We start from the raw sequence: 13198 nt of genomic DNA, 5'->3' as shown, positions 1-13198 counted from the left end.
TGCAATTATAAATACATCACTTTAAAAAGATTTTGAATCATACTTAAAGAATTCACTGCAAAAAGCTTCTTAATTCATTCTACGCTTGAAAAATAACATTAACATTTTAATTTTGTGCTAAAATTCTTCAGTGTACAATGTGTTAAAATGAACTTTTGGGGAGGTTCAGAGATATTGAGGGTTAGCATGCTAGTATTCAGTGCTGTGGAGTCCGATAAAGTTGCATTTATAATCTGCACCAAGTGGGAGGCTGAAGAGTTTCCCAGCAGAAAGGATAAAAATTCAGAGGGACACACCTAGGTGATCTCTAGCACCTCCTGGCGGCTGCCAACACCATTGGAGGGCTGTGAGCCTATCCTCTCCAGGTATCAGGCTGAGTAGATGAAAATAATAAAATACAAAAATTAAAGGAATAACTTGCTCAAAAAATATCCTCATAGAAATAGACATTGCGAGTGGGGCTAAAAATATGAACATTTATATGCGCAGATATCAAAGTGGAGTAAAAACACTATCATAGTGTCTAAGTTTCTTCAAATTGGAAATGTGAAAACAGCAAAAAATTGGTTGCCTTCCTTCTCCAAAGAATTCAATATTTCTCTCTTTCCCAAGACAGTTATTTGTTTCTGTTTAATCTGAAGAAATATATATATTTTACCAGATGAGCTCTTCCAAATTCTGCTCTGTTACTTTGATTGATACTGAGAGATAAATTAGTATTTAATATTAAAGTGCTGACATCCTGCACCCACTGAGACTTTTCCACTGTGAAAATATGATGTCATTTTTACATATTAACAGGATAAGAAACTAGCATCTGGCAGCATCAAAAGATTGTGACATAATGTCAGATTACAGTCCTCCTGTATAATAATAATAACTGTTTTTTACTTGAATCAATCATAGTACGTGACCTTTATTACTGCTAATGATACCTTACTTCTTTATGCTTTTTGACAACCTGGCAATCGACCAACATCCCCCCCCTTTTGAATTTCTTCCTGATGCTGACAGACCGGAGAGGCTTTTGGCTGGGGTTTTTTTGTGGTTCAAACCACATTGTATCTGCTTAACCAGGCTTGAGTCATTATTTCAACTCTCCCAACCAGAAAACACAAAACCCTTATTTACAATTCCATTTTTACATTATCAGTTCCTTGTGCCTGCCCACCCTTCCAACAAACCTCCAGACTCAGAGAAAAAGTAGTCCACGATTCTTGTTGGGATCATGATCGTATAAATCTATATAATATTCCATGACTAAAATACTAAACATTATTGACTAATAACCAGTTACATGTGAGAAAATATGTATTCACTACTCCCTGTTAATTGATGTCAGCAGGCAAAAGTCTCCATTAATTGATGGGAATGGACAGTAGAACAGAGATTGATGCCACCAAATTATAAGCTGTGCGAACTGGGTAAAAAGATTGTAGGGTAAAAATTTGTCGGTGCCTGGTTTCGGTTGCGAATGTGGCCGAAACACGTAACTCGAACCAGGAGGCCAGAGTCTGGCACGAAATTGGGCCTCAGGCCTTATTACTATTAATTGGGCGAGCTGCTGGCTCCTGTCGCAAGTCCACAGGCAGCTCAACCATTTGGAGAAATGAATATTGGGCTGCTTGCCTCGCTGGCAGTGGCGCGAAGGTAAGTCCCAGGAAGAGGGTTGGGTGTGGAGTGGCAATCGGTACACTGTGGAGTTTCGGGAGCACTCCTGTTCCTCCTGGCTCAACAGCAACGGCCACTGAAGAATCCAGAGCGGAGCATGCTCCACTCTATCATATCCAATTTCTGCACAGGTGCCTAAAATAGGTGTTGAGCCTACATTTGTAAGGGATGTAATGCTTGTTTTAGGTGGTTTTAAGTGGCCTGACCCAATTTTGGATCAGATGATTTTCAGGCGTCTTTGGGGCACAGGATGTTGGTCCCCAAAATTAGGCTTTGTTGCACCTGTTTTATGCCCATAAAGCAGGTGCCTTGAGGTCTAATTTCTATACCTGCCTGTTTTTAAACAGCTCCCTGTGCCCACCCACCCTTAACCATAGTCTACAGGCTGACATTGTTAAACCTCATCATTTTAAAGTTCCTGGCCCCTACAACAGTGAAGGACCTCATTAAAATTCTGAATCTATGTATGGACTGTGCTTTATCTTGCAGTTAGCTTTGCTTTTTAAAGGATTTGCGTATTTATAATTAAAAAATAAAATAATCACAAGGATTATTTTCTAAGAATCCAAAGTTGGCATTTTAACTGAAGGAATTAAAACTAAAGGCAACTAAGATTTACTTACGGCAGGTAGACAGTTCCTAACTGTAACTTAGCACCTTCCCAGAAACAGTCCAAGGGTGTGATTATTACACAGGGATACAATTTTTCGATAAGCTGGTAAAAACATAGAAGGGCATCACTTAGCTTAATAAGCAAGCATCAAAAATGAAACAGATATAACATTACTTTGCCAAATAGAACATACTTTTGATAAAAAATGTTCTATGAATGTTAAGGGGGATTGAAACTTACCTGATCCATCCAACCCGTTTCTGTTACAAGTGCTCCTGATTTATAACATAAGTTGTCTAAAGTCCACTGTCTAAATGAAAAGAAAAGAAAAAATGTGCTTAGTTAAAACATACATAGACAAGTTAAAAATGAAAAAGCAGGAAGATCAGATGGCAATCCAACAAGGAGACTGGACTTGATTAACATCCTGAAAGTAGCACTGTGGTACATTTGCCTACGCTAAAGGTTCAAATTCCTACAAAGAACAAACATTTTCTTTGATTTTGAAAAAAGTTCTTCACAAAGTTAGAAAATATAAAAAGGTGTGATTGATTCAATGCCACTTACTTATTGTACAAATAAACTTGCACTCTGCTGGCTTTAAGTGCAGAGTCAAGATGCTGCTGCAGTGCTTCAACTGTTAGAACATTAGCACCTTCCTCAGGAGGTGTTTGAATCATGATCTGTGGGTTGAACATGGCTTCCTCCCCTATCTTCTGTCGTGTGTATGATAATTCTCGACTCACTCTACCACCAACTAAGGGAACAAAAGGCATTTTTCAGTTATTACTACCAAGATTTTTTTTTAGGATATAGATATGATACAAAACTTTTCTACAAATTCATGCTTTATATCTCCGGATTTATATAGAATTTAGGTGTTTAATTTACATATTTTTATTAGAGCTTCCTACACTCCTTCAAATGTCGATCACAATGCTGTTTTTCTGATGTTATCCATGATTTTTTTTTTACATACCTTAACTTCCTTAAGATTAAAGGCAAGTAGGAAGAAAGTCTCCACATATGTATATTAAATTAAGAAACAAATGGTTGATTGTAGAAGCAATTTGCAGGGATTCGGTATTAGATTCAGACTGGTGTACATGCATGCATGTACCACTTCTCTATATGCATGGCGTTAAAACAAGCTCAGAATATAGAAACGATTAGAATTTCGCCAGTCCAACCATTAATTATCATCTAAGAAGCACATTTCTACTATCATTTATCATTACCTGTTCCTGAAATGATGCATGTCATAAAAATCAAAAAGGGGAATAATTAAAAACAATCAGATTCAAAACTTCTGTACAAACTTCTTCAACCTCATTTTGCACATTTTAACAAAATTCCATAACTAGATTACTGTCTTGTGGCTTCCTCCTACCCATTGTTATTCTTTTTATGTACACCCACAAACATTTCACCATAACACTCTCCAAGATACTGCTAGGTAGATTTTCATCTTTCTGCCTGGACATTAAGCACTGCCTGAGAGGACCACAGAGAGTAAACTCGGGTTGAGGAAGATTACACACCAGTAATACAGCCTGCCCAATTTTCCTTCAATTTAAATTAACGGGAAGAAAATGGGGCAGGTTCTGTAACAAGCGTGCAATCCTCTCCACCTAATTTCCCACTCTGCACTACATCCAGATGCCTCGGTTGAAAATCTACCCCATGTCTGTTGGTACATCATGAATTGATTATAGCACTTTCATTAACAAAGAAACAATCTAAAATACACTCCCAATAACACTTTTTTATGTCACTCAAAGACACTGTCCTAGTTGGGGGTCTTAGTCCACTGATATGGTATCAAGTAGCCAGTTTAGCACCAATATGCCAGACTGTTTATTACCTTACAGGAACAAGCTGACAAAATGCCCCATTCCTCAATGTATTTAAGGTTTACTGCTTGGGTACTAATGTTAAGTACTCAGGTGCACCTCTATCATGTCACAATTGTTTACATAGCGAGAGATCTAAATATTGCATTTTTCTACTTTTAAATGACCAAATCTTTGTTGTATGTATGTATGTGTATATTAATATATATATATATATTGTATACACATAGTCGTGTGCATGCTTGGGGCGGGGGGTGGGGGGGGGGATGGAGGGGAGGGGGAGAGGGGAGCAGCAGGCAGGCAGTAAAGATGCATTTCAAAAGTTTCACATTGCTGACAAGAAATTTCCTACCAGCAGCTTCAAAATGCAGATAGGATTGTCCTGGTCAACAATGTGGAACTAAAGGCTGAAATGCATCAGGATTTTGTTACGTAACATTTTGCATATACTCCAGAATACCAATTTATCTTATTAACAATCTTGCATGTGCATACACCTTCTATCCACAAACATTAATTATTGTCATAATTTTTATGTCAATATTAAAAATTGAAATTGCCTATATAAATATTTATAATTGTAATTTGAAACTTAAACTTTTGCCTGTCAAACCAATTAAAATGTTTGTCAAAAATGTTATGTTTGTCATTTTTTCTGAGTAACTGAAATTTATAATGTCCAAAATAAGGTTTAATAAAATATTTTTAATGACATATTTCACAACAACATGATTAAAATCATCATTCATTTTTGGGGGTCTTAATGCCTTCTTCAAAGCATTGCTCTCAGCCTATCTAAAAAGCCTGGGCTTGGACTTAATAAGAACATAAGAAATAGGAGCAGGAGTAGGCCACACGGCCCCTCGAGCCTGCTCCACCATTCAATACGACCATGGCTGATCTGATCATGGACTCAGCTTCACTTCCCTGCCCACTCCCCATAACCCCTTATCCCCTTATTGTTTAAGAAACTGTCTATTTCTGTCTTGAATTTATTCAATGTCCCAGCTTCCACAGCTCTCTGAGACAGCGAATTCCACAGATTTACAACCCACTGAGAGAAGAAATTTCTCCTCATCTCTGTTTTAAATAGGTGGCCCCTTATTCTAAGATCATGCCCTCTAGTTCTAGTCTCCCCCATCCACCTTGTCAAGCCCCCTCATAATCTTATATGTTTCGATAAGATCACCTCTCATTCTTCAGAATTCCAATGAGTAGAGGCCCAACCGAGTGAACATTCTCTGAACTGCCTCCAAAGCAAGTATATCCTTTTGTAAATGTTGAAACCAAAACTGCACGCAGTATTCCAGGTGTGGCCTCACCAATACCTTATATAGCTGCAGTAAGACTTCCCTGCTTTTATACTCCATCCCCTTTGCAATAAAGGCCAAGATACCATTGGCCTTAATGATCACTTGCTGCACCTGCATACTATCCTTTTGTGTTTAATGCACAAGTACCCCCAGGTCCCGCTGTACTGCAGTACTTTGCAATCTTTCTCCATTTAAATAATAACTTGCTCTTTGATCTTTTTCTGCCAAAGTGCATGACCTCACACTTTCCAACATTATACTCCATCTGCCAAATTTTTGCCCACTCACTTAGTCTGTCTATGTCCATTTGCAGATTTTTTGTGTCCTCACACATTGCTTTTCCTCTCATCTTTGTATCGTCAGCAAACTTGGCTACGTTACACTCAGTCCCTTCTTCCAAGTCGTTAATATAGATTGTAAATAGTTGGGGTCCCAGCACTGATCCCTGCGGCACCCCACTAGTTACTGATTGCCATCCCGAGAATGAACCATTTATCCTGACTATCTGTTAATTAGCCAATCCACTATCCATACTAATATATTACCCCCAACCCCATGAACTTCTATCTTGTGCAGTAACCTTTTAACTGCCACCTTGTCAAATGCCTTCTGGAAGTCCAAATACACCACATCCACTGGTTCCCCTTTATCCACTCTGTTCGTTACATCCTCAAAGAACTCCAGCAAATTTGTCAAACATGACTTCCCCTTCATAAATCCATGCTGACTCTGCCTGACCGAATTTTGCTTTTCCAAATGTCCTGCTACTGCTTCTTTAATAATGGACTCTAACATTTTCCCAACCACAGATGTTAGGCTAACTGGTCTATAGTTTCCTGCTTTTCGTCTGCCTCCTTTTTTAAATAGGGGCGTTACATTTGCAGTTTTCCAATCTCCACCCCCTCCCCCCCCCCGCCCCCAAATGACTTGATGCTTTTATCTTTGGAAGAAGCTGCACTGAACTTCCAACCATATCTGTGCTGTTTGCAGAATTTCCCAGCATGTATTAGAAGCAGAAAGGTGAATCTCCTCTTCCTGTGAGGATTTGTAAGATTCTTGATTTTTCAGAAGACTATCAAACTAACCAGAAAATGGATTCTCAAGGATTTATTTCAGGCTGATGTAATTTAAAGTATTAACAACTTTTCTATTGCAAAGAGCTCAGTTAGTTGGGGACAGTGCTTAGTAGCAGTTGTGATTTGTTAATTTTCTTTTCAAACCATTAGCAAAGATTATTATTGAGAATGGATTCTTCCCCCCAAATGTTATCAATTCGCAGGACCTCTATCGCAATGATCCCAGATCCCAAGATCTGTTGCAATGTTCCTAGAACTCCCAAAACCATGCAATCTCCTCTCGCAGTACTTGAACCCATGCCAAAGCAGTCCCAGATGCTGAGACCCCCACCACATTAACAAACCCCAGGCTGCTCCCAATCCTGTTTAATCAGTGTTCTTGATAATACTACTTGAAATAACATACCTATTCATATCAAACCTCCGACAGACTGTGTGCAATGCTAAGGGGGATGTGCTAGTGTAATAGTACAGTTCCTCCACTGTGTTGGATATGTCAGCACAGCCCACATTCAGTTTAACACAGCTATTAGGAAGTGCCTTGAATTTGCTCAGGTCTCTGAATCAAGATTGAAAAGCTTGCACATTTTTTTAAAAGTACTTTTCTTGCCACCGACAATTTAAAAACGACAACAACAGAATGTAAGTTACATTTTTTGTACGATCCGTCCTTAATGGAAGGCATTCCTTTGGAGTTAAATGCTTCTCAAAAATTGTGAATTTTTCAGTATCTAGTATTAAATAGAACATGATAAAATTGTGAGTTAAGATCTGATAACCTTATAATTAGAGATCCTTATTACAAAACAAGAGATGTATAAAATGCATTCTGCAGTACGGGAACAAAATAGCACTAAACAACACAATGAGGCTGTCTTATTATCATTTGATTTTCTTACCAAATGTGTGATATTAAGTGGACTGAAAAATCTTTGAAAACAGCACATATAAGAAAAAGTATGAGAAATAACATTGGCTAAAAAAACTTAGAAATGGGAATGTTGATTGTCTATATTTTACAAAACAGGTGTGAAGAGATTAAAAGATTAACTCTGTGGCCACAAATAATATATTCATGGTGTTAATGACAGGGTAATTCACACCTAGGCCAGGTATGAAAAGATCTAATTATATTTTCAATTTTTTAATTCAGGTTAATTGTGGCTTACAAAGTACCAGAAGAATACGGAACATTAAACAAGCTTTACTGCGACACAAAATAAGGTAAATTATATAGAAGTGAATATGGAACAGTTTATAATTTTAAATTTTAGGATAATAAATAGATTAGTAATGTATAAATGGTATGAAAATTACTGCTACTGCTTCACTTGCTGTTTATTTACGCGCGTTTTAATGAAAGTAGCTGAAATTATGACAATATTCCCATAGCCGGCACATGGATAGTGTGTACCAGTCGCCTGGTGTGTACCAATGGTCAAATTAATGTATTAAAAAAAAGTTATTTAAAATGTTTTTTTGTATTAGATCAAATTCTCTGAGAACAATGTTACCATTATTATCCAAGACCAAAGAACCATGATTTTGGCACTGAAATCAGCCTTCCCTCAACCTTCCACAAGAATAAATGGGCTACATACAATATATGTAATGATAATTATTTTCAATTTATATTCTATAGTACTTGTGAAAACCCTGCAATAACATTGACATGTTCCCCTTTCCAAGTAGAAAAAACACTGACATTTTATGCAATTTCTAAAGTAATCTGAATATTTTTCTGCCTAAATACAGCACTTTCAACAAATGACAAAGTTACTGTTTACCCAGCAAAACTTCTCTATTTTATGCCATAAATATCTTTGTAAAATTCTGCATCAAAGACAATTTTACATATGGTCCACTTGACAAACTGTTGTAAGAAATGCTGCAGGTTATCGCCAGAATAAATGAGTAATACAAGCAAAATGAGGTAAAGATACTCAGCATTCACTATAATAAATTACTTTCTTTTACTTTAAATCTAAATTACTGTGGGGCCGAGAAAGTAATTTTGTGCACTACATATCATTATTTCCCATCATGACAATTACTTCCTGGTTCTCATTAATCACTATATTGTGGAACTTAAACTGCATGTTTTTTCTACTCTCAATCTGATTTTTCCATTTCTGGAAAATGCAATAGTAAAGCAATCAGCATTGTCCAAAAGGAGCCAAAATGATCCACTTACACAGTTCATTAACAATCACCAGCACATAGCTTCCATTACCCCAGCAATGAGACAGTCTGCACCAGTGCTTAGTATCAGTACAGCTGTAACATTTTCCAGCACAATCATCCTAATCAAAGAAATACTGAGAGCTGGAACAGTAGAGAGCCTGACATCCATACGGATAAAGTATTGCTTAATATGATGCAGGTATGTTAAATCCCCACCAGGGTCAAGACAAAAAAAATCACCAACTGTAGAAGCCAGTCTTTCATTCAATACCAAAGGTACCCTATTAGGAATTCTTGCTCAAGATGATATTTCCTTTTGGGATCAATGGAATTTAACACTAATTTGCATCAAAGACAAATCTTTACCAGGACAAACAAGTCATTCTTCATCTTTTCTCAAACTGGCCAACTGTTTACTATCAACACTAGTTATTATTTCCTAAACAAGCTCTTGTCAAATTCCATTAACGATCTGAAAAGCATGGTTTGTTGATTAATGTTACATGACATTGCCTCAACACTTAAAAAGGACAACTCTAAATTCCACCATCAGTCGCTCCATTTGAATTTACTACAAATATGACACAAGCATTTGGCTCTACAGCCTAGATCCATCTGATTTCGCTATCCAGAACTTCAGTGATTAGCTACAAAAGGGGTGCCCAATAGTAGCTCATGGTCTTCCAGTGCAGTATTTTAATAAACACCATCATTTGTAATTTTTAGTTGAAAATGGCCTTAAATCCAGATCAACAGTGCAGATTTCATAATATGTGATGTATCAAATTGGCTTCTCTTACTATCATATGACATCTGATTTTAGGTAGACCAAAACAACAACAGCAATAATAACAACTTGTATTTATATAGCACCTTTAACGTAGTAAAACGTTCCAAGGCATTTCACAGAAGCGTTATAAAACAAAATTTGACAACAACAAAAAATGATAGCAGCAGATCGGATAGGGTGTTACTAAGTTGTAAACTAGTATCAATGTCTGTAATGTTTTGGAGCCCCCAAAGCCTTTAACTCAACCCAAACCAATTAGTATTTGATTTGATTTGATTTGAACATGTTACATGACCTTATAATTCAGCAATAATAGACATGTTTGTCGGATCTTGCCAAATGGAGGAAAGGCCGGAAGGCTGAACAATCTGTCCATTTGAGTCTAACATCAATTTGAGACAACAGTACATATACAGTCCCATGAGAAAAAATACATTCCATTGTTAGTATTCAATAACAACTTGCACATAATTATAGTTCAGTTCCATACTTTTGACAATAGGACAGACACCACCATAAAGGCATCAAGGGTTTCTCAATACCCAAAGGTCTTTAAGCAAATCAAAGTTTAGCATTCAATAAGACGTGACTGAATGTCAAACACTGCTCAGACCTCTCAGATAGATGCAAGTGCATACTGTAACATCCTTGAATAATTTTGAACATTTGCCAATAAGTTGTCTTCTGTTCAAGATCAATATATACAAGTTAAATTGGAATATAAATTTTGCATTTATCCACAGAGGAAGTCTGATATGGTATATTCAAAATTCTGCAACTAGTTGTCGTCATGTATATATAGAGGAACTTATGAATGCTATCTGTAAGTTTCAATAGAACATCATGAAAAGTAGGAAACTGCAAGTTTAAGTTACATAATTTAAAGGTTACATATACTGATGTTCAGCTATCTGTCGAGTAAAACATTCTCATATCTTATACCTGGGGATGTTATTCTTCCAGATCTCGAATGGGATGTAGCAACAACTAATGTAGGAGCATAGTAGAATTTACATTTCCCAGAATACAGCATCATCTTAAATCAACCTTTTTTTCTAAAGCAATTCAACAAAAAATGGTTTAAATTGAAGTAAATGTTACACCGCACAGCTGTTTAATAGTTCCACCACACACATTTTGGTTTACTTACATTTACTCAAGCCATGTCGCAGTTTATAGATTCTTAATACAATTGCCAAAAATCATTCACATTTGATACGACTTCATAGGAACCTAGCAATACTTAACTAAGTGGCAGTTCCCAGGAATTGGACACACTTTTAATGTGCCCAGATTATACACACTTTGCTCAGCTACAAGAATCTGAGGCTCCCCTACCCTCTGAGATTTGATTATCTTGTACTGTTCAATACAGGTGTGATGGAACATTACCAGTTACTTTAGATTATAAATTATGAACTCCAACTAATTTAAAACTGAACTGCAGTCTGTGTGACAAAACTTTCTGCCATATTTTCATTATGTTCAGATCTCCTTACAAGAGTGCTTTACCAGCACGGGAAGATCAGCTTTTCTCTTTTACAATGCTTGTCCTGAAAATTTCCATGGATTTCAGATTGTCCAAAAACTTTTCTTTGTTGGCCAACATGTCTATCCATGAACATGAAACCATTAATCTTCAGCTCAATGTATAGAAAAATCTAAGCAGGCGAATATAGACTTCTTCTGTTAAAAACTAACTATACAGTCCATAATATGTTTTTTTTAAAGGAGCAGGAGTAGGCCACCTGGCCCTTCGAGCCTGCTCCACCATTTAATAAGATGAAGGCTGATCTGATCATAGACCAAGCTGCACTTCCCTGCCTGCTCTCCATAACCCTTTATTCCCTTATCGCTCAAAAATCTGTTTATCTCCCCCTTAAGTATATTCAATAACCCAGCCTCCACTGCTCTCTGGGGCAAAGAAATCCACAGATTTACAACCCTCTGAGAGAAGAAATTCCTCCTCATCTCAGTTTTGAATGGGTGGCCCCTTATTCTGAGACTATGTCCCCTAGTTTTAGTTTCCCCTATAAACATCCTGCCCAACTTGTTCCCAAAGTAAGGGTATAGTGTTTGAATTCAGATACTATTATGAACTCTTGATAATTTCAGTAACATGAAAAACAATTTGCTGAGTGGAAATATCCTCTCTGCATTCACATTGTTGAGCCCCCTCATTATCTTGTATGTTTCGATAAGATCACCTCTCATTCTTCTGAACTCCAATGTGTATAGGCCCAACTTACTCAACTTATCTTCGTAAGTCAACCCCCTCATCACCGGATAAAATTGACTGTAACTGAAAGCTGTAATGATAACAGCAAATTGTTTTTCATGTTACTGAAATTATCAAGAGTTCATAATAGTATCTGAATTCAAACACTAAACCCTTACTTTGGGAACAAGTTGGGCAGGATGTTTATACTACATTAAGATCGAGGTCATCTGTTCAAGTGCCTTCACTGCTCCAGCCCACTTCCTCTTGCCCCCTAAGCCATCCCCTTCCACTCTAGCCATAAACCCCTATCTCCCACTAGTTTCTTCCCCGTCTCACTCTGTCCTCTCCAAGCTCATCTTCCCCCTGGTTTGTTGACAACATTCCCGCTAAGCTTCTTACCATTGGCTGTAAAGCGCTTTGAGACATCCGGTGGTCGCGAAAGGCGATACATAAATGCAAGTCTTTCATTCTTTTTTCTTTTATTCCATTCCCCTTGCTTGCCCTAAGCTAGCTGATATTGTAAATAGTTTGCTGTCCTTTGGCACTGTACTGTCCTCCTCCCTTTGAATACCACCATCATTACTTCCTCCTTAAAAACCTACTCTTGACCCCTCTCTTCTCACCAACTACCACTCCATCTGTGCTTTGGCCTCCCAGTTCCATGACCATCTCTCACATAGCTCTCTGAATCCTTCCAATCCGGCTTCCTTCCCCCACACATGAATGACTCCAGCCACAGTGCATTATTCTTCCTTGACCTCTTGAAATGGTTGACCACACCATTCTCCTGCAAAGCTTCCCTTGTTGTTCAGTTCCATGGAAATGCTGTTGCTTGATTCCACTCTTATCAATCCAATTGCAACCAGAGCATCTTTATCAATGGGTTCCATTCCCATCATCATCATAGGCAGTCCCTTGAAATCGAGGAAGACTTGCTTCCATGCTAAAAGTGAGTTCTTAGGTGACTGAACAGTCCAATACAGGAATTACAGTCTTTGTCACAAGTGGGACAGACAGTCGTTGAAGGAAAGGGTGGGTGGGAAGACGGGTTTGCCGCACGCTCCTTCCGCTGCCTGCGCTTGCTTTCTGCATGCTCTCGGCGTTGAGACTCGAGGTGCTCAGCGTCCTCCCGGATGCACTTCCTCCACTTAGGGTGGTCTTTGGCCAGGGACTCCCAGGTGTCAGTGGGGATGTTGCATTTTATCAAGGAGACTTTGAGGGTGTCCTTGAAATGTTTCCTCTGCCCACCTGGTGCTCGCTTGCCGTGTAAGAGTTCCGAGTAGAGCGCTTGCTTTGGGAGTCTTGTGTCGGGTATGCGAACAATGTGGCCTGCCCAATGGAGCTGATCGAGTGTGGTCAGTGCTTCGATGCTGGGGATGTTGGCCTGGCCATTCCCACCCCCACACTGTCATCTTAGGAGTCCTTCCTCTTATTCATCTACATGCAGCACTTTTATGACATAATCTACAAGCATGGT

The 13198-nt window shown here is 38.1% G+C and overlaps 1 protein-coding gene across 1 annotated transcript in view; it reads right to left on the bottom strand.

The window, feature by feature from the left end:
• The window catches only part of ptch1 (patched 1), an 80400-nt gene that overhangs the window by 49042 nt on the left and 18160 nt on the right, over positions 1–13198 (bottom strand). The window contains exons 3-5 of the mRNA XM_070860859.1: positions 2852–3041; positions 2525–2594; positions 2295–2386 (exon numbers count right to left, since the gene is read on the bottom strand). Of these exons, the coding sequence (XP_070716960.1) occupies positions 2295–2386; positions 2525–2594; positions 2852–3041 (352 nt within the window). The remainder of the gene's footprint in view (positions 1–2294; positions 2387–2524; positions 2595–2851; positions 3042–13198) is intronic.

The sequence above is a fragment of the Pristiophorus japonicus genome, chromosome 1 (assembly GCF_044704955.1).
Source record: "Pristiophorus japonicus isolate sPriJap1 chromosome 1, sPriJap1.hap1, whole genome shotgun sequence".
Lineage (NCBI taxonomy): Eukaryota > Metazoa > Chordata > Chondrichthyes > Pristiophoridae > Pristiophorus > Pristiophorus japonicus.
This window is presented reverse-complemented; position numbering and strand designations above follow the sequence as displayed.